The sequence below is a fragment of the Camelus bactrianus genome, chromosome 18 (genome assembly GCF_048773025.1).
Source record: "Camelus bactrianus isolate YW-2024 breed Bactrian camel chromosome 18, ASM4877302v1, whole genome shotgun sequence".
Lineage (NCBI taxonomy): Eukaryota > Metazoa > Chordata > Mammalia > Artiodactyla > Camelidae > Camelus > Camelus bactrianus.
The window spans coordinates 4337400-4356591 of NC_133556.1; the positions used below are offsets into that span (position 1 = coordinate 4337400).

At 43.1% G+C, this 19192-nt stretch overlaps 1 protein-coding gene and 1 non-coding gene across 5 annotated transcripts; one reads left to right on the plus strand and one right to left on the minus strand.

The window, feature by feature from the left end:
- The first annotated feature begins 27 nt into the window (after positions 1 to 27).
- On the plus strand, positions 28 to 18827 carry PMS2 (PMS1 homolog 2, mismatch repair system component). Of its 4 annotated transcripts, XM_010965696.3 has the most exons (15): positions 28 to 178; positions 1901 to 2040; positions 2678 to 2764; positions 2947 to 3049; positions 3752 to 3935; positions 5152 to 5319; positions 6075 to 6172; positions 7361 to 7460; positions 8567 to 8651; positions 9873 to 10028; positions 10598 to 11474; positions 13452 to 13619; positions 15770 to 15870; positions 16194 to 16363; positions 18162 to 18827. In XM_010965696.3, exons 1-15 carry the CDS (start codon positions 156 to 158, stop codon positions 18303 to 18305), a joined length of 2604 nt encoding a protein of 867 aa, XP_010963998.2. In that variant the 5' UTR covers positions 28 to 155; the 3' UTR covers positions 18306 to 18827. The 4 variants fall into 4 exon arrangements, with proteins under 4 accessions (XP_010963998.2, XP_045359776.2, XP_074201732.1 ...); XM_045503820.2 differs by lacking the exons at positions 28 to 178; positions 2947 to 3049; XM_074345631.1 differs by lacking the exons at positions 28 to 178; positions 1901 to 2040; positions 2947 to 3049; positions 5152 to 5319; positions 6075 to 6172 and having other exon boundaries at positions 2679 to 2764.
- TRNAA-AGC (transfer RNA alanine (anticodon AGC)) lies at positions 4613 to 4684 on the minus strand. Its single transcript has one exon. It is a non-coding gene; the product is annotated as a tRNA-Ala (tRNA).
- Positions 18828 to 19192: the final 365 nt, after the last annotated feature.

Consider the following 19192-nt stretch of genomic DNA (forward strand, 5'->3'; position numbering starts at 1 on the left):
GCCAATCAGCGAGAAGGAGGTGTTGGACGCGTTAGCCAGCCTTACCGGAAGTAGGGGGGCACAGGGTCGCGAACAGCCAATGGGCGGCCGGGTGGCGGGGCCCCGTGGGAGTGGCCGCGCGAACGGTCCAGAGTTGCGGGCTGGGCTCTGTATCCATGGATCGAGCCGAGGGCCCGAGGTAAGCCGTACTTGCAGTCTCCCCGCGTGGTCGCCCTAAGGCCCACGGCGTTCCAGGCCCCTGGAAAGCAGGGGAAAGTGGCCGCGGCGCTAGGCGAGCCCGCGCACAGAGGCCCCGGAGAGGGCTCCTCAGCGCTCCCCGGACCCGCTGGCCCTTTGGGTTCACTGGAGGTCGGGGTCCGCGGGGCATTCGGCCCGCTCCCAGGCAGACTGTGCCCCGACGCCGCCATGCATCCGTTGACTGAAGCCGGAGCTTGAAATCCCTGTGGACGGAGTTCATTTCCTTTCTACCTGGTTTCTCTCTTTAAATTGAGGGTATTTTAGGGGAGGCTTCAAAAGACATGCTGATTTGCATAGCCGCACCGTTTTAAAAAACGCAGTACTTCCATGTCACCTTGAGTATACGATTACTGGCTAGTAAAGTGCATCGAATTCGGGGTTGCGAATGTTTGGGTAGCCCTGTTGCACTAAGTGTCAGATTCTGGAACCCAGATTCGCTGTCTGTGTTTAAATGTTTTATCGCCACCCCTCTAAATAAATACTAGGAATGGACCTGTAGCTGATGGTGGCTTGCCAAATTAACAAATTTTTATTTACAACTTCTTTCCATTTTATGTGATGTCATCTGCAGTTTTCACATTTAAAATTAACGTGAGTGGAATTCTTTGAGAGGTAGAATGAAGAGTAAAGATGTTTATTCCTTTGTTTTGCAAGGGTTTACTGAGGGTCCACTACTATATGTAAAATGCTGTGGGAAATACCCTAAGACTTCTCTCTCTTGTGTTCGGTTACACACAAATTTTCAATGAAACCGTTTACTAGAAATTGCTAAGTTAATCAACACGTGGAATACATTTTTTGGATGAGCAGGAGTTTGCCGGGAGGAGGAGGAGGGGAGAGGTCTGGAGAGACCTGTATAGACAAGGTGCAGTGTATAAATGAGCTTGTGATTTTCAGGAAACAGTTGTTCAGTGTAACCAGATTGTAGGGGAATTGGCAGTGGGAGGAAGATTGGAGAGAAGGAGAAAATAAGGTAGCCTGGGGTCCAATTATGACTAGATTTTAAACTTCATATAGCAGACAGTGGGATACTAGTAAGTTCTTAAGAAGAAAAATTGACCAACTCTGGTGGTAGCATAGAAGATTGATTGGATTAGAAAGAAAGTGGAGACAAACTAGTTGGAAAATTCTGAAAGTAGGTACAGCCAGAACTTTGAGGGCCTTTGGTAAGGCAGGAGCTGGCAGCCTGCATTTGGAATTCAGAGGCAACCGTAAAGATAGCTGTCCAACTGGGATTAATACCCAAGTTCTAAGATGATTCTGATTTTGACGCAAAAACTCTTGATTTCGCACCAAACTTTTGGTTTTTCAAATTGTATGGGAAATGTTGCTTTCAATTTTCGAGAAAGAAGATGCCATCATTGCAAAAGATGATTGTCCCATAGCTTGAGGGGAACGTGTGTCTCCCCCACGCAAATCCCAGTGTCATTAGATTTTTAAGTATCTGTTGCATTTTGAAGTATCTATTCAGAAGTTTTTTTGACAAATGTTTCAGGATTATAGAACCACATGTATTTATGAATATGATAAATGGATATGTTGATATAATGAATGGATGAGACCCATTAACTATTAACAGAGATGACTCATTTCTCACAGTTCAAACCAGGATGAAAATACGTAATTGCATATTTGCTTTGTTTCTTGTGACTGGTTTCTTTAGTTCCGAATGTGCTAAGGCCATCAAACCTATCGATCGGAAGTCAGTCCATCAGATTTGTTCTGGGCAAGTGGTACTTAGCCTAAGCACTGCTGTGAAGGAGTTGGTAGAAAATAGTGTGGATGCTGGTGCCACTAATATTGGTAAGTTTGGGAGAGTTTTAAGCCACAGAAGTATCAGTTGATGCTGTTTTATTCAAGAAATGTTTGTTACTATAGTAAGGCAATCAAGTATTGGTGTACTGAGAAATTATTATTTTTTAAACGTAAATTCAGCGCCTATTATATGCCCAGGAGTTAGCTAGGTAGTAATAATACTACTGCTAGCAGTTAATTTTTGTTGTGTTCTTCCTCTGTGCTAGGCAGGCATTGTGCTAAGCTGGGATACCTCATTTAATCTGCAGAATAACCTTATGAGATAGGAATTGTTACTATTATTATCATCATCTCCATTTTACAAGTGAGGAAATTAAGGCACAGGGAATTTACTTTTTTTGATGTTGTAAAGCTGATAATATCTGATTCAAGGAGTCTGAGTCCAGAGGTTGTTCTCTTTAATGACTATGTTAAAATGATCCTTTCAAGGGAAAGGAAGGAAAAACTATGTTATCTGGGCTGGTAAATAGCTAAGAAGGACTTTTAAAAGTAAAATATACCAAATGACAATCGTAGATTTAAATAAATAGAGTTAGGACTCACATTTGCATTATGTAAGTTCTAAATACTGTTCATATAAAGGCTTTTAGCACGAATCAATTTGAGAAATATTTAAAATTTTTAGATCTCCGGCTTAAAGATTATGGGGTGGATCTCATTGAAGTTTCAGACAATGGATGTGGGGTAGAAGAAGAAAACTTCAAAGGCTTAAGTAAGTTGACTTTTTCTAATCCTGTTTTAAAATATTTGGGCAAAATGTCTCAGGATTCTGGGTAATGCTGTCTTAGAAAGTATAAAACCAGCTTTTTAAAACCAGTCACTTTGATGGGTATTACGTGTTCATGGCTGTATCACTTGAAATCTCTATGGCCTTACTTTACACCTTTCTTTCAGCTCTGAAGCATCACACTTCTAAGATTCAGAAGTTTGCTGACCTAACTCAGGTTGAAACTTTTGGCTTTCGGGGGGAAGCTCTGAGCTCACTCTGTGCACTGAGGTGATGCAACATTTTTATCCACTCACTTGACCCTTTATAAAAATCTCTCTGAAAATTAAAAAGTGTGCTTAGAATCATTATTGTTTACACTGTTATATATGAATGTCTCAACTTCTAACTTCTGCATTCTGCTTTATCTTACTACCAACCTAAAGTGGTAATACTTCTAAAAATGTAAGCAATGAATGAATGAAGGGAAGCAAACAGTCTTGTGAAAAAAATTGTTACCCTGATTAAAGCAGTAACTTCTCAATTTAAAAAGAACATATAGGTAATACATTGTAGATGCTGTGGATTTGAATTTACTTCAGCATTTAGGAAAAAACTGGACCAAAGCACTGATTTCATTACACAATGGTCTCTAAATTTAAAAAATTTTGTGAGAACAGTAGTAACAACACTGAAAAATGAATCTTTATTCGTGCATATATCAGTTTTGAAATCTTTCATTGTTTTGTGGTTTAACAAAAACAAATGTCAAAGCTTTGATCACAACAAAACATTTACAGAGCTCTCTCACTATTTGGTGTCAAACCTTAGGTTTTTATGATAACTCCTCACCAGTTTAAACTCTCTGGATTATCTCAGAGAGATCGTCACCTTTTTAGGAGAGCTTTGAGAGAACAGAAGTGAGCACCTGAGCACGGGATGTCCAGTACATGTGAGGCTCTGACCCCGTGCCCTGCTGGCATTCTTTTACAGTGACTTAGCGATTTCTACCTGCCACACATCTGCGAACGTCGGAACTCGACTGGTGTTTGATCACAATGGAAAAATCCTCCAGAAAACCCCCTACCCACGACCCAGGGGGACGACGGTCAGCGTGCAGCAGTTATTCTATACGCTCCCTGTGCGCCATAAGGAGTTTCAAAGGAATATTAAGAAGGTACGGTAGTGTCCTTTTTTTTTTAAACAGACTTGCAGACATAGTAAACAATCTTATGGTTACCAGGGAAAGGGGGTGGGAGGGGATAAATTTGGGAGTTTGAGATTTGCAAATGTTGGCCACTGTATATAAAGAGATTAAAAAAAAAGTTTCTTCTGTATAGCACAGGGAAATATATTCAGTATCTTGTAATAACCTTTAATGAAAAAGAATATGAAAACTAATATATGTATGTATATGCATGACTGGGACATTGTGCTGTGCACCACAGATTGATACATTCTAATCGACTGTACTTCAATAAATTAAAAAAAAAAAAGGTCCAGTAGATTCAGCATCCCAGCCTCCAAGAGCACAGAGAGTGTCAGGCACGTGTGAGATCTGTGGGGGGGTTTGCTCTTGCGTTCATTCTCATCCCTTCATTTTTTGAGAAGCTCTTGGCTTGCTTCTTCCCCTCAAAGGTGTAACTTTAGGAGGGTTAATCTTTTTCTTTTCTTGGGAAGAATCATCAAATTGTGTTTCTGAGGTGTTACGGTACAGGAAATGAGTCTCATGAAATTAACATTATTTTTTGATTCTGTCTTTACTTTTTGTTGTTGTTTTTTTATTTTTTGGGTTTTTTTTTTTTTAGGGGGTAATTAGGGTTTTTTTAAATTTTAGTTTTAAATTTATTTTAATGAAGGTACTGGGGATTGAACCCAGGACCTCATGCATGCTAAGCATGCGCTCTACCACTGAGCTATACCCTCTCCCGACTTTACTTTTTAATAAGATTATTTTTCTTGCTCCCTGAAAAGTGATTTATTACAACTTTCAGGAATTTGGATGAAGATGAAACAGCTAAATGTGATATAGATGTTGTCTTTAAAAAGCAGCTACAGGGAGGTGGGGGTTTAGCCCAGTGGTAGAGCACGTGTCTAGCATGCGAGAGGTCCTGGGTTTGATCCCCAGTACCTCCTCCTTAAATAAAATGTAATAAATAAATAAACCTAATTACCCCCCCCCAAAGCAAACAAACAAAAATTAAAGAACCTTACCCTCTGATTTCCCTTTATACCATGTAGGGAGATGCGGCTCACAGATCCTCCTGTCAGGAATAATTGGCCTTGTCTGTGAGATGATATGAGAAGCCCAAACTGGATGTTAGAACTTGAATCCTGTGATTCTCGCAAGGTTGAACTAATGTTGAGTCCTTGCTTTTGTGTTTTTCAAACAGGAGTTTGCCAAAATGGTCCAGGTCTTGCACGCGTACTGTATCATTTCAGCTGGTGTCCGTGTAAGTTGTACCAATCAGGTCGGGCAAGGCAAGCGGCAGTTGGTGGTGAGCACCAGCGGAAGCTCCAGCATCAAGGAAAACATCGGATCTGTGTTTGGGCAGAAACAGGTAGCGGTAGCGAGATGTTTAAAAGCATTTTATCGGTGGGGAGGGGATAGCTCAGGGGTAGAGTGCGTGCCTAGCATGCACCAGGTCCAGGGTTCAATCGCTGGTACCTCCTTTAAAATAAATATATAAATAAACCTGATTACCTGCCCTCCCCCCAAAATAAATTAATTAAAAAAGCATTTTATCTGTTTAGTGATTATGGCAGATTTCTGTTGTCTTTTCCAATAGAATAGAGAGTGAAATCCAAGAATTGATTTTTTTTTTTTTTTAAATTAGGTACCTATGAGGGGAAGGATATGGCTCAAATGGTAGAGCACATGCTTAGTGTGCACGAGGTGGGTTCAATCCAAATAAACAAATTGCCTCCCCTTCAATAAAATAAAATAAATGAAAATAAATGAAAAAAATAAAAAAGATTGTTTTAAAAACAAAAACAAAACAAAAAAATTAATTAGGTATATATCACAAAACTTGTTAGGAGACAAGTTTTAAAATAATCCTTTTACTCTCTGGGAAAAAAGTATCATGGCCAAGGTATTGATGATGGATAAGTAGGAGTAGGTGCTTCGTCTTTCTAATGAATCAGAATTACCGTAGAACTACAGAAAGCAGCCACTGAGGGTCTCTGTACTCTGAGCATGGATCGCTCCACCAGGAAAGAAAACACATGGAAACCCGTCGTTAAGTCTTCCTCTCTGAAGTTAGGTCTGTTCTGTCTTCATCAGGCGATGACGGTGACCCTTGATTTCTTTCAGTTGCAAAGCCTCATGCCTTTTGTCCAGCTGCCCCCTAGTGACTCGGTCTGTGAGGAATACGGGCTGAGCTGCTCCGATGCTCTGCACAATCTGTTTCAGTAAGTCGGCTGCTGCCAGGAGCGTGATCATCAATTTTTTTTTTTGACTTCTTTCCCCTCCTCGGTTTTGTTTTCAGGTAGTGATTTTAAAGCGTATAGTTTATTATGTGCATTATAAAGCTGTCAGCAGTATTACTGCAGAGAAAGAGGATTTATGTGGAGGAGTCAGTTACTTAATTGAAACAATAATCTGGGAACTGGTGGATTTTAGGGCGTTTCCTGGTGAATTAGTCTTTGTAGTGAAGGCTCTGTTCAGTGAACAATTAAAATAACTTTTACATTATATGTAATGTTTCACTTTCTTGGAATCTGGCTGGAGGTAGACTCCTTTAACTCCTGCCTTACCCAGAGTCCAATCCAGCATCATTCCTTTTTTTTTTTAATTGAAGTATAGTTGATTTACAATGTTGTATTAGCTTCTGGTGTACAGCAGTGATTCAGATATATATGTGTGTGTGTGTGTGTGTGTGTGTGTGTGTGTGTGTGTGTGTGTGTGTATGTATATGTATATATATGTATATGTATATATGTATATATACACACACATATATGCATATACATATATACATATATATTCTTTTTCATATTCTTTATCACTATAGGTTGTTACAAGACGTGGACTATAGTTCCCTGTGCTAAAGTAGGGCCTTGTTGTTTATCTCTTTTATGTACAGTATGTATCCGCAAATCCCAACTTAAAATTTATTCCTCCCCCCAATAACGACATACCATCATTACGTTGGTATTAGAAAAACAGACATTTTCCATAAGCAGGATTGGCCCTGTGACAGCCCATATTGCTCACCCTCTCTCCACTTGCCTTGGGCTAATGCCTGAAATTAAAGATTTGGGGTTCTTTTTTTTATGTTAATGTATCATTCTTATGGAAACTCAGATATCCCTGGGGTAGATCTCAGGTGGAATAAACCCTTAACCAACACCTTAGGAGGTCGAAGTTTGCTAACCAAGAACAGATTGTAAAAGGGCAGGGAATGTGGACAAAGATATGGAATATAGGTCCTTGGGCTCCCCAGACAGCTTGATGGGGACTGCATGAAGGTTCTGGAATGTGAGTTTGTGTGGAGACCCACTCCTTGGGTGGAGACAAGGATTTAATAGGGAAAGTGAGAGGACTGCTGAAATGAACCCACTCTGGAACCCTGCCCTAACCCCATTTGTGTTTTCCAGGCTCTCAGGTTTTATTTCTCATGGTACTCACGGCGTGGGAAGGAGTTCAACGGACAGACAGTTTTTCTTCATCAATCGGCGGCCTTGTGACCCAGCAAAGGTACTTGATTTTTTTGCTGGGGGATTAGTTTTTTCTTTTGGCCCTTACCTTTTCGTGAATCTTTTTTTTTTTTTTTAATTTTTAATCACTTACTGAATTATAGTTGATTTACAGTGTTGTGTTAGTTGGCCTTTAACTTTTAACTTCATTCATTATTTAATAACATTTTCTGACACAGGCAATTTACCTAGAACTTGGGACTTTGATTCAGAAACATGGCTTTAAATTATCTTATTTTAGGCATTTAAAAAAGTCTACCATACAGTTGTTTCAGTTACGTAATGTGTGTGTGCATACATGGACACATATTAATAACCAACATATTGATCATCATAAAATTATCACTATTAAAAGAAAGTAAACATTTCAAAACATTCACCATTGTCTAGGCTTCTCAGTATGAACTGACACACATCCCTAGGCTTCTGTAATTTCTCTTCAGTCTGTCCATTTTCCAGGAAAATAAAGGCCCAGATTACTTCTGCTTCAAGCTTAAACTGATCATCTTGATATGATTACAGGGTTTTTAGTGGTTCAATTTTGACTTTGCTTCTTCAGCAACATTATACCTCAGTAATATTTTGTTTCCCAGTGATACTTTAAAATTACTTCTACCTGCCAGATATGGTTCAACTTTAAAATTTTTAACCTGTTGTAATTGGTGTGATTTTTAGGGTTTGTCTCTAATGTCACTTAATAATCTCATAAAGTCACATAGATACATTTCTATGTACATTTGAATGTGTTTTATGAGCATTTAAAGCACACCTGCATTTTATTGACACTTCTTCAAGAACCTCTTTAGGTTGGAAAAAAGATTCAGTGTTATGAATCCATGATTAAAAATACCCCTTCGAGGGGCAAGAGGAACCTTTATTGGGTGAAGGATCTACTCATTTTCTTGACGGCAGGAATGGTTTCATGGGTGTATGTGTATGTCAGAGCTTGTCAAATTGTACACTTTATTTGAAATTTGTTTTTGGCCAATTGTACCTCAGTAAAGCTGTTGGGAATGTATCCTTTTAGTGGTTGGTTGGGATAGCCTGTTGTTAGAGCACTAGGGGAAGGAAACGTACGCTTTTTCCTAATCTTTGTTTTCTGTATAGGTTTCCAGACTTGTGAATGAGGTCTATCACATGTATAATCGACATCAGTATCCATTTGTTGTGCTTAACATTTCTGTTGATTCCGGTAAGTTCCCCTGAGATGTCAGTAAAATGGGTGACTTACTCCTAAAGGGATAAAGTGGAATTATAAAGCTCTGATATGACCAGAGAGAGACTTGCATAGTAACAGTTAATGGCTATGTGCTTTTTAATAGGCTTTTTATTCTATTTTATAGACTTTTATACAGACTTTTCTGCTTTCTACTTGAAACTACATTAATTGTATTATTAGGAAAAATGTGACTTTTCATGTCAACCAAGGGAGAAAATAGACTAAATGTTCTCCTTGATTTTGAAAATAATTCATTTTATATAGATTTTTTTTCTGATTGTTAAAATTCTGGTTTATTGGGCTTTTTAAGTTTTATTTATTTTGGGGGGGAGGTAATTAGATTTTTTACTTATTTATTTTAATGGTGGTACTGGGGATTGAACCCAGGACCTTGTACATGCTAAGCATACGCTCTACCACTGAGCTACACCCCCACCCCTGGTTTGTTATCCGTTATTTTTTCTGGATACTTAGAAAAATATATGTGCACACCTTAAAAAATATATATATATATCTCCACCCATATCCTTTGGGGTGAGAAAATAACTTGGGGTAATTTTGAATCATGTTCTTTATCCTTAGATGTGAACATTTTCTTTTCCATGTCATTAAAATTTATTTAGAAACTTGATTTTAATAGCTGTATTATATTTCAATGTGTGGATATGTCTTGAGTTTTAACTTTCATATTTTTGCCTATTTTAGTTTCTGGCTTTTGGAAATTTAAGTACTGTTCTCATAGATAAATCATTACCAATATCTTTGATTATTTCTTTTAGATAAATTCCCAAAAGTAGAGTCACTGGGTCAGTGAATGTGATCATGTTATGCCAATTCACACACCTACCAACAATGTCGTCTGCATTATAATTTTTAACCAAATTCAGTATGTGATAAAATAACGTCTTATTTTAGTTTGCAATTTTCTTCTGTCGTACATGTTCATGTGTTAACTTGCTTTTCTCCTTTTGCTTTTTCCCTTTGGCAATTTAGCCATTCAAATGCTTGCATATTTCACCTGTTTAAAAAAATTGTTCACCTTTTCCTTGTTTATTTGAAAGAGCTAGTTTTATAGTTCATGAACATTAATCTGGACACTGCTTTCGGTTAGTGCGAGTGAATAAAACAGTAGATAGGGAAATTTCTCTTGTTAAAGGTGAATTTAAACCCAATAAGTGTTCTGTTTTGCTCTAGAATGTGTTGATGTCAATGTTACTCCGGATAAAAGGCAGATTTTACTGCAAGAGGAGAAGCTTCTGTTGGCAGTTTTAAAAACGTCTTTGATAGGAATGTTTGATAGTGATGTCAACAAACTCAGCATCAGTCAGCAGCCGCTGCTGGTCGCGGAAGGTAAGGAAGATACACGGGCATAAGCAGCTTCTACAACTTACAGCTATTGTGATGCTAATTTTTTTCTGAGGTAAAGTTTTTTTGGCATGAAACAAAGTCTCCTCTTTTAGACAGAGAGGACGTGTGGCCCTAGAAAGTATGTACCTGCAGATTTAAGGTAATCTAGACAAAAAGGGACATGAGCCTCATTTATCACACAGGGATGCGTTCTTACTAATCTCCATGTCTGTTGTGCAGAGAGGGGGCCCATTCCTGTGTCCTCCGAGAGACCAGAGAGCAGCTCAGGAAGCTGAAAGTAGGTTTGGTGGAAACTAAGGTGGCAGACGCATATCACTCCCAGTGAGAGAAAGCTGCTCTGGGACGAGGCTTTATACGCCCAGGGATGAGTATATGGCGGCATCTTTTGTGCCTTTAAGGTGTGTCTCCCTGATGGTTCCCGTCGAACCGTGTTCCTCTGCGCAGTTAGCCCTTCGGAGCTCCTCTTTGGTGACAAGCCCGCTTGCAGACAGATCCCTCCTGTTTCACTTGAGCACAGTCTCTGATGTTCTGCTCTGTTCACATCTGCTCAGGTAACTTAATAAAAATGCATTCGGCAGAAACGGAGAAGCCCAGGCTGGAAAAGCCAGCGCATCCCACACTGTTAGGGACGCCTGGAGAAGAGAAAAAGGCAGTGACCATTTCCAGACTCAGAGAGGCCTTTTCCCTTCGTCACCCGTCAGGGCCCAAGTCTGGGGGCCCGATGACTGCTGACCCAAGATGCATTTCTCCACGACAGAAAAGAAGCACGCTGTTCTCCAGTGCTCCAGGGTCCCTGTGCTCCGGAAAGGCCATCTCTGGCCCCCGGGAGGAGGGGATGGGTTCAGCTCGGGGGCCCTGTGACCCAATGGACACGGTAAAGATGGAGGAGGACTCGGGGCACAGCAGTGCGTCAGCTGGCTCCGAGGAGGGGTTCAGCACCCCGGAAACGGTTGGTCACCCCAGCAGTGACCCCATGACAAGCTCCCCCGAAGATGGGCTTTCCCAGGAAAACGTGGAGTCTGGTGGGAACTTACCTGAAACTGACCAGCCTTGTCCAGGCCCGGAATCCCCATCAGTCCAAGAAGAACGTGGATATAGAGTTTTGCCTCAGCGCACAAATCTCGCAGCCCCAAACATAAAGCGCTTTAAAAAAGAAGGGATTCCTTTAAATCCTGACGTCCCTCCAGAGTTGCTGAGAACTCCGGACACGTCAGGATCTGAGGTCGACTCTGAGGTCGACGTGGCTGTGAAAATTCAGAAGAAGATCGTGCCCCTTGACTTTTCTATGCATTCTCTAGTCAAACGGATGAAGCAGTTATGGCAGCAGGACTGGCAGCAGGAAGGCGGGCAGAGTTACAGGAAGTTTCGTGCTAAGATCTGTCCCGGAGAAAATCAAGCTGCCGAAGATGAACTAAGGAAAGAGATAAGGTAACGTTTTTCCCTGAAGGGCATTTTTGCTCATCTTCGTCAGCTGCTGTGAATGAAGCCCGGCCCATCTTCCCAGACTCTGTTTGCTCCTCTGGGTGTCCTGTGCTCTGATAGCCTCTGTTCTGGTCTGGGGCTCAGTGTGGCCACACCTTGGCACCAGGGTCTGGTCGTCTGGTTCCTGCTACCTGTCAAGATGGCCCTACCTGGGGGTCTTCCCTGCCCTTCCACACCTGCTGTACCCCAGTCTGCAGACTTGCCCTCCCTTCCTCTCCCCTCGCCCGCCTTCTCCCTCCTCTGGCCTCTCTTTGTGGAGTCAGTTCCGCCTCCCCAGGTGGTCCCTCCCCTTAAGGTGCATCCTTGGCAGTGTTCTTCCCACTCACCAACTTCTCTTCATTGCCTCTCACCTCCATCATGTTAATTTTCTTTTTTTTAAAGTATTTTATTTGTTTATTATTGTATTAAATTATTTTTATTTTGGCAGGGCAGGTGGGAGGTAATTAGGTTTATTTATTTTTAGAGGAGGTACTGGGGATTAGAACCCAGGACATTGTACATGCGAAGCATGTGCTCTACCACTGAGCTGTACCTTTCCCCCATCACCACTTTCTTGACAATAATCATGTATAACACTGTGGCTTTGAAAAGTGATGAACTATCTTGAAATATTTAACTTTTATTTGAAGAAAAAATTTGTATTTGTTGTGTCTCACCAGTTACTGAGATGTGCTATGTCCTGTACATAGTGAAACTCAGCAATTGCATTGAATTTTTATAGCACTTAGTCTGGAGCACACAGGCTTTGCCTAATTTAGATCATAAATTCTTCAACGAATGTTGTATAATTCCTTTGATACTCATAGGGTCTGCCCTTGTCTTTTCTTCCTGCAGGGCAGCCACCCTCAGCACGCAGGAGGCCCAGCACTGCTCACTCTGGTTCCCCAGCAAACTTATTTTCGTTCAGCAGGCTGCAGCCACACCTGTTCCAGCAGCGTCTGAGCTCAGCCTGGGGTGGAGGGGAGGAGGAATGTTGGGTTGGGGGGGGGTGTGTCTGCACTCTTCATTAGAAGGTCGATACCCAGTATTGACAAAAAGGTCAGTCATACAGGTGGCCCTCCGTATCTACAGATTCTGCATCCACCCTGATCGAAAATTTTAAAAATTACAGAAAGTTCCCAAAAGCAAAACTTGAATTTGCGACACGTGCTGGCAACTATTTACATAGCATTTACATTGTATTAGATGTTATAAGTGATCTAGAGATGACTTAAAGCATATGGAAGGGTGTGCATAGGTTATATGTAAATACCGTGCCATTTATGCGACGGACTTTTGCGCGTTTTGGAACCTCGGGGTCCTGGAACCAGTCACCTGTGGATACCCCAGGACAACGGGACACTCTTGGTGGGTGGGATAGATCTCCTATCAAAATTAAAACGTGCGCATATATAATAACACGTCTAGGGAGTGTTTTGTATAGAAATGCATCCTTAGTAGAGCAGATCTATGTACCGGAATGTTTGTTACACTGTTGTTTGTGTTCAGAATGGGAGTAACTAAAGTGCCTTTTAGTAGGGAATTTGTCAGACAAATTGGTCCATCCACACAGTGAATCCTACGTGGCCATTAAAAGGAGTGAAGTAGGTCTCTATACATGGGTCTGAAAAGTCATCTGAGATGCATCATAACGTGATGAGAGTGGACGGGTATGAAGTATTATGATTCCTTTTTAAAACAAAACAAAACAGAAAACGGTATACAAAGATCTGGAAGGACGTGCACAAACTGTTAATAGTAGTAACTGACGTCGTCTCTGGAGAGCTGGGTGAATGATGTTATCTTTAGAAAGTGGGCTTATTAGGAAGTTCCTCTGTTTTATGTTTTTGTATTGTTTGGGTTTTTCTTTAACTGCAGTGTCCGTTTTATAATCAGAAGAATAATCTTTGAAAACCTCTTGTAATTAACATTTTCTCCGTGTAGTAAAACGATGTTTGCAGAAATGGAAATCATCGGTCAGTTTAACTTGGGATTTATAATCACCAAACTGAATGCGGACATTTTCATCGTGGACCAGCACGCCACGGACGAGAAATACAACTTTGAGATGCTTCAACAGCACACTGTCCTCCAGGGCCAGAGGCTTATAGCGTAAGTTCATTTTGGTGTTCAGAATTTTCAGTGGTTTTGCACCATCTAAATTTAAGATGTTTGCTTGTACGTGTTTCTATGTATGTGGGTGTGTGTATTTTTTTTGCCATAAGCTTTCCTATAGCAGGTTTTTATACTTTTTGCTTAATAATAGTCATACCTGCTGTTTACTGAGTGCTTATTTGATTCCAGGCACTGTGGGAGCATTTGACGTTTAATCCTCACAAACCTGTGAAGTAGTTACATCAGTATTTCACGGGTGCTGAAACTGAAGGGAGCCCAGAGAGGTTAGATAACTTGCCCAAGGTCACACAGCTCAGAGGTTCTTTAAGTGTCAAACCTTTTGAGCTACTAAAAAAATGCTGCTCACCGATTGGCCAGAAAACCCTTTGGATGCAGAGCAGTTTATAGTACGTAGTATAACTATTGAGAGTACATAGAATTTATAGTTCAGAAAGTCAGCATGGCCTGTATAGGGCAAGTCCAGTGATTGGACAGCCACTGCAGAAGTTGGTATTTATCTCTCTTTTGCCAAATTGAATGCTTTTCACTGATCATTTTACAAGGTGGTGTGATGGTGTAGCATGTAAACCAGCAGTCTTTGCTTAAGCAGAGCTCTTAAGGAGAGGTTACGGATTTTCATTTGGGAAATTAAACTATGTAATTAACTCAGACCCAACAGCAGTAGATCCCGGCATGAACAAGTGCCCCACGAAACCAGTCACTCGGCTGGGAAGACAGACCTGGTTGATTTCCCTATATGCGCCAGCGTGGTTTAATTCTGTTTACCTGCAGAAGGAGTAAGTGGTCATAGTGAAGACACTTACTAAGCCACTTTGTAACACTGAAGTATTCCTGCTCCTCTTACTTTTATTTTTAATTAAAAACTTTTTTTAAATTTAAAATTTTTTGGTTTTTAATCAATTTATTTCTATGTTATTTTATTTATTTTTATTTTTTAGCCATTTTGCATAAGTAATGGTCTCGTGTGTGGCATTTCAAGTTGACCTGGATAATCGCAGGCCACTGTGGGTCCCAGGTGGGCCGCACTTCAGGCTTAAAGGATACAGACCACAGCTGCATCCTTTCCTACCAGGCCCCGCATCCCTCTTTGTCAGTTTGGCCCCGACAACCTCTCCAGCTGTCCATCTTCTCCGTGTTCTCTGTACTTGAGTCACTCTGGCCAGCCTTCTTTTTCCCTTGACAGGCCTGATGAATTCCTCTCTGGCCATTAAGCAGAGGGAGCAGATCTTTGCATGTGACTCTGGGGACATTGGCCGTCCATCATAGTGCCTTTGCACAGACTGTCGCTTCTGCCTCGAACGTTTGTCCCTGTCCCCACTTCTCACTCCATCACCTGATAACTGCCATGTCCAGCCCCCCCACCCCCGATCTCAGCTCAGAGGTCACTGCCTCAGAGAAACCTGCCCTGACCTCCCCTATCTCCAGGCCACGTCTCACCTGCTCTGTAGCCCTACAGCCCTGGGTGTCTCTTCCTGATTCTCAGTGTAGTTTGTAATTATAATTTATCTGACTGTTTGATCAGTGTCTTTCTTCCCCAGTAGACTGTTTGTTCCACTAGATCAGAGAACGGGTCTGTGTTCTCTCACCGTTGTGTCTCCTGCCTTTAGCAGTGCCTGGCTTATTACGCCCTTGGTAGATCCAGGAGGAGAGATGGATGGTTGCCGGATGGGAAGATGGTTAGATGAAAGATGCAGGCTGGGGAAGAGGCAGGACAGGGAAATGGATGCTGTTTGTTCTGTTTTCAAATGCCTATGATGGCCTGAGCCAACTTTTCAAATTGTCTTTATTGTGAGGAGGAAAAATAGCATGTTTATGTGACATCGTTTTCTTTCAGGAGAGGATTTAAAAACAAGGTGGAGTCAGTGGGGTGGGACGGCAGATTGAGGAAAAGCGAATGACTCTTGTAGTTACTTTAACATCTACAAAAAATTTTTGAAAAAAGGAAAGAAAATGAAAGGAAACACTCAGCATTCTGTGATGGGAAAGGCTCACAGCTGAACACGTGGTTTGTGTTGCTTTCTGAAATGAATTCAGAGCATCACAGTATTGTGTTGTAGTTTCATTTCTGCTTTAGAGCTAAACGTTTGGCTTCAGACTCTAGTTGGAGTCTCTTCCCTGTTTTTCAGACCTCAGTCTCTCAACTTAACTGCTGTCAATGAATCAGTTCTATTAGAAAATCTGGAAATATTCAGAAAGAATGGCTTTGACTTTGTCATCGATGAAGACGGTACGTTATTTCTTAGGACTGTAGCACCGTGTCCTTTTAGGGCTGGGAACTATCTTTGCAAGTCCTGTCAATGGATGGTTTTTTATTTTGTTTTGTTTTGTTTTTAATGGAGGTCCTGGGGGTTGAACCCAGGACCTCGGGAGCGCCAAGCACGGGCTCTGCACCGAGCTCTGCCCCAGCCCCTAGACTGATGTATTTTATATGAGGTGAAAATACTTCCCCAAAGAGCGTTTTGCATCTGCCCCCTCGATGCTCTGTGAGTGGCCCTCAGATGAAGTGCGTGGCTTGGATCACGGCTTTCTCTCCAAATTTTCTTCTTTCAGCTCCAGTCACTGAAAGGGCTAAATTGATTTCCTTACCAACCAGTAAAAACTGGACCTTTGGACCCCAGGACATAGATGAGCTGATCTTCATGCTGAGTGACAGCCCCGGCATCATGTGCCGGCCTTCCCGAGTCAGACAGATGTTTGCCTCCAGAGCCTGTCGGAAGTCTGTAAGTAGAGAAGGCTCACCTAGCGGAGCCTGGCGCCTCTGCTGCAGGAGATCTCAGCCCAGCTCCTGCCCCGTCAGCGCGTTAGATGTGGCGGTGGTGGCCCTGGGCCACAAGATTGCCTGGAGCCCTGCAGTCAGCAGGCACTTCCCCGGGGACCACCAGCGGGTGCTTCCTGCTGTCTCGCTGTGGCGGCTCAGACTGGTCCTGGGAAAGGACAGCAGGGGTTGGGGATGGGCCTGCTCAAGGCAGAGGAGTCAGTATCCCTGACCCACTTCCTCGTTTATTCAGCAAAGACTCTGAGTCCTTGCCGTGTGGCCACCGTGTGGGTGCTGGGGACACGGAGCACGGCCAACGGGGTCCTTGCCCTCGTGGAGCTTAGATTTGAGTGGGAGAAATGGATGTCGACAGGAATAAGGACGCCCTCTGATACCCGTGATTTTAGTAAAGAAAACAGGACGGGGAGCGGGAGTGAGTGCCAGGAAGTGAGGGGGGTGGTCAGGGAGAGGCGGTCTGAGCAGGTGACCTCTGAGCTGATGCTTGGAAGGTGAGCTGGAGCCTCTTGGGTGAGAACTTTCCCCACGCTGGGAGGTCCCGGCTCTGCCTCGCTCAGCACACACACGTGCTGACAGGGGCGGGCTTCCCTCTGCTGCACCCGCACCCCGCGTGGGAGCCCCACATCCCAAGCCTGGCCTGTCCTTCCAGCCCCAGGTCCTATGCTCAGCTCTAGCCACTCTGGACACCTTCCTGCCTCAAGCCTTCTGGTTGCCGCCCGTCTGCCATTATGTCTGGCCTCACACATGTGCCTCGGGTACAGCGCCGGGGCAATACTTGCCTGGGTTCTCTGCTACCTTGTCTGTCTTCCTTGCCCTGGCAGAGCCCTGCTGTCGATCCTGGTCTGGGGTGTGCCTGGCGTGTGGAAGGAGGGGTACAGGGAGGCTCAGGCTGGTCCCCAGTTCCCCTTGTATCTCAGGGTCTCACTTTCTGTGTTTGCTGCGGAGTCTGCGCATCTCTGTGTCGGTGTTAGACAGTGATTGTGCCGTGGAGAGGAGCAGGGCGAGACCTGCAGAGGGACACAGTGAGAGCTGTTTCCTGGAGAGTAGGCAGGGACATGTCAGCAGCACCTGCAGGGAGAGGGGACATGAGCCATGCCCATATCTGAGGAAGAGTATCCTGGGTAGAGGGTATAGCCAGTACTAAGGTCCTGAGGCAGGGACTTGCTTTATGCGCTCGTGCAGGAGGAAGGAGGGTGTGGGTGCGGCTGGAGTCAGGGCGGGTCGGGGGAGGGATGCCCGCTTGCAGGTGTGGGCACGAAGGCCAGCCAGTCCCCGAATCAGGTAATGCACTTGGGCTTTTATTCAGGTGAGAGCAGAGGGTGCAAAGAGGAGTCACATGATCCGTCATACCTTTCAAAGGAATCACTGGCCACTGAGTGGAGAATGGTTGACAGGAAAGGGGAGGCAGGGAGGCCTGTTTGGAGGCTGCTGCAGTCTCCAAGGAGAGAGGTCAGGGTGGCTGGGATGTAGGTCGTGGTGGAGCTGCTGGGGCTGGTTGGTTTAGACGGTCTGTTCAGCGTCTCTATGGAGGGTGTGTGGGGAGCAGGGTGGGAGGGGCTGGATTTCCCAAAGAGGCAGAAGGCTGAGATACTGGAGGACAGGGTTCTTTGGGGGCAGACTTTTCATTGTTTTTGAGTTGGAACCTTGTCCAGCCTGGTTGTAGAGAAAAGTGCTTGCAAATGGTTGATGTTCTAACCAAACAAACAAAAACAGTAAAACTTTAAACTGTTGTGTCTCATATTCAGGTGATGATTGGAACTGCTCTTAACACAAGTGAGATGAAGAAACTCATCACCCACATGGGTGAGATGGACCATCCCTGGAACTGTCCCCATGGAAGGCCAACCATGAGACACATTGCCAACCTGGATGTCATTTCTCAAAACTGACGTTTCTTGTTTTATACAGCTATTAATCTTACTGCGGACTTTTCTGTTTTAAAAGGCAGGGTCTTAACCTTTTCCTGTTTGTTTGTTTCCAAATGAGCCTGCTGCTTAAAAAAAAAAGGAAAGTAGATCCATTTAGAAATGACCTTGAGAACTTTTCAAACCATGTGGAGCATTGCTTATAACATTTTACAAAATAGAGCACTTTGGAAGTCAGCAGGACCTCTACTCTGGCCAGACGTATTTTAGTCTGCAACTTTCAGCCCTTAGTGATGTTTAAATTCGTAATGGTTTAACTTCATAAATTAAAAATTACGGTCCTTTTGAGTTGGTGCTTCTCAACCCTGATGCATACTAAATTTAAAAAGAAATTCCCCCAAACCCAAGGGGATTCTCTGTTCATCTGGAAGAAATTGACCAGGTCGGGTGGGGTTCCTATTTTTAAATGCTCTCCACTGCAGCCAGAGGGGCAAAGACTGTTATACCAGGGGAAATAAAAGATTGTGGTTTTTTCTGTAACTTTGACACTGTGTTTGGGTTTCCTTGAGGTGCGAAGTGCAAGATGGTCTAGTTACCGAATGGGCCCAGACATTGAAGAGTCCCTGTGTGTTGTCAAGTGGTTTTTTCATGGAATCCTGTCCCGTTTGAACTCTGCCAGGAGTGGAAGTAAAAATGCCCTCTGGATGTCCAAACGGCAGTGGGGGTACAGTTGGCTGTGTGGACTTCCCACCCCACCGTGCTCTCGACTGCTGCCCAGATAGTGAGCTTCCATTCGCAAACTTAAAGAGCTCCTTGATTACAAGGAGACAGTCAAGGAATGATTGCCATTTGTGTCAAGCTCTGTGCTGGTGGACCTGTCTGCAGGATCTCATTTAATATTCGCAAAAACT

Bases quoted from the DNA above. Each gene is read 5' to 3' on its own strand.
- PMS2 (XM_010965696.3), top strand. From the start codon at position 156: ATGGATCGAGCCGAGGGCCCGAG. The intron at 2,765-2,946 runs GTAAGTTGACTT...CCTTTCTTTCAG, and splicing joins AGAAAACTTCAAAGGCTTAA to CTCTGAAGCATCACACTTCT. The intron at 7,461-8,566 runs GTACTTGATTTT...TTTTCTGTATAG, and splicing joins GGCCTTGTGACCCAGCAAAG to GTTTCCAGACTTGTGAATGA.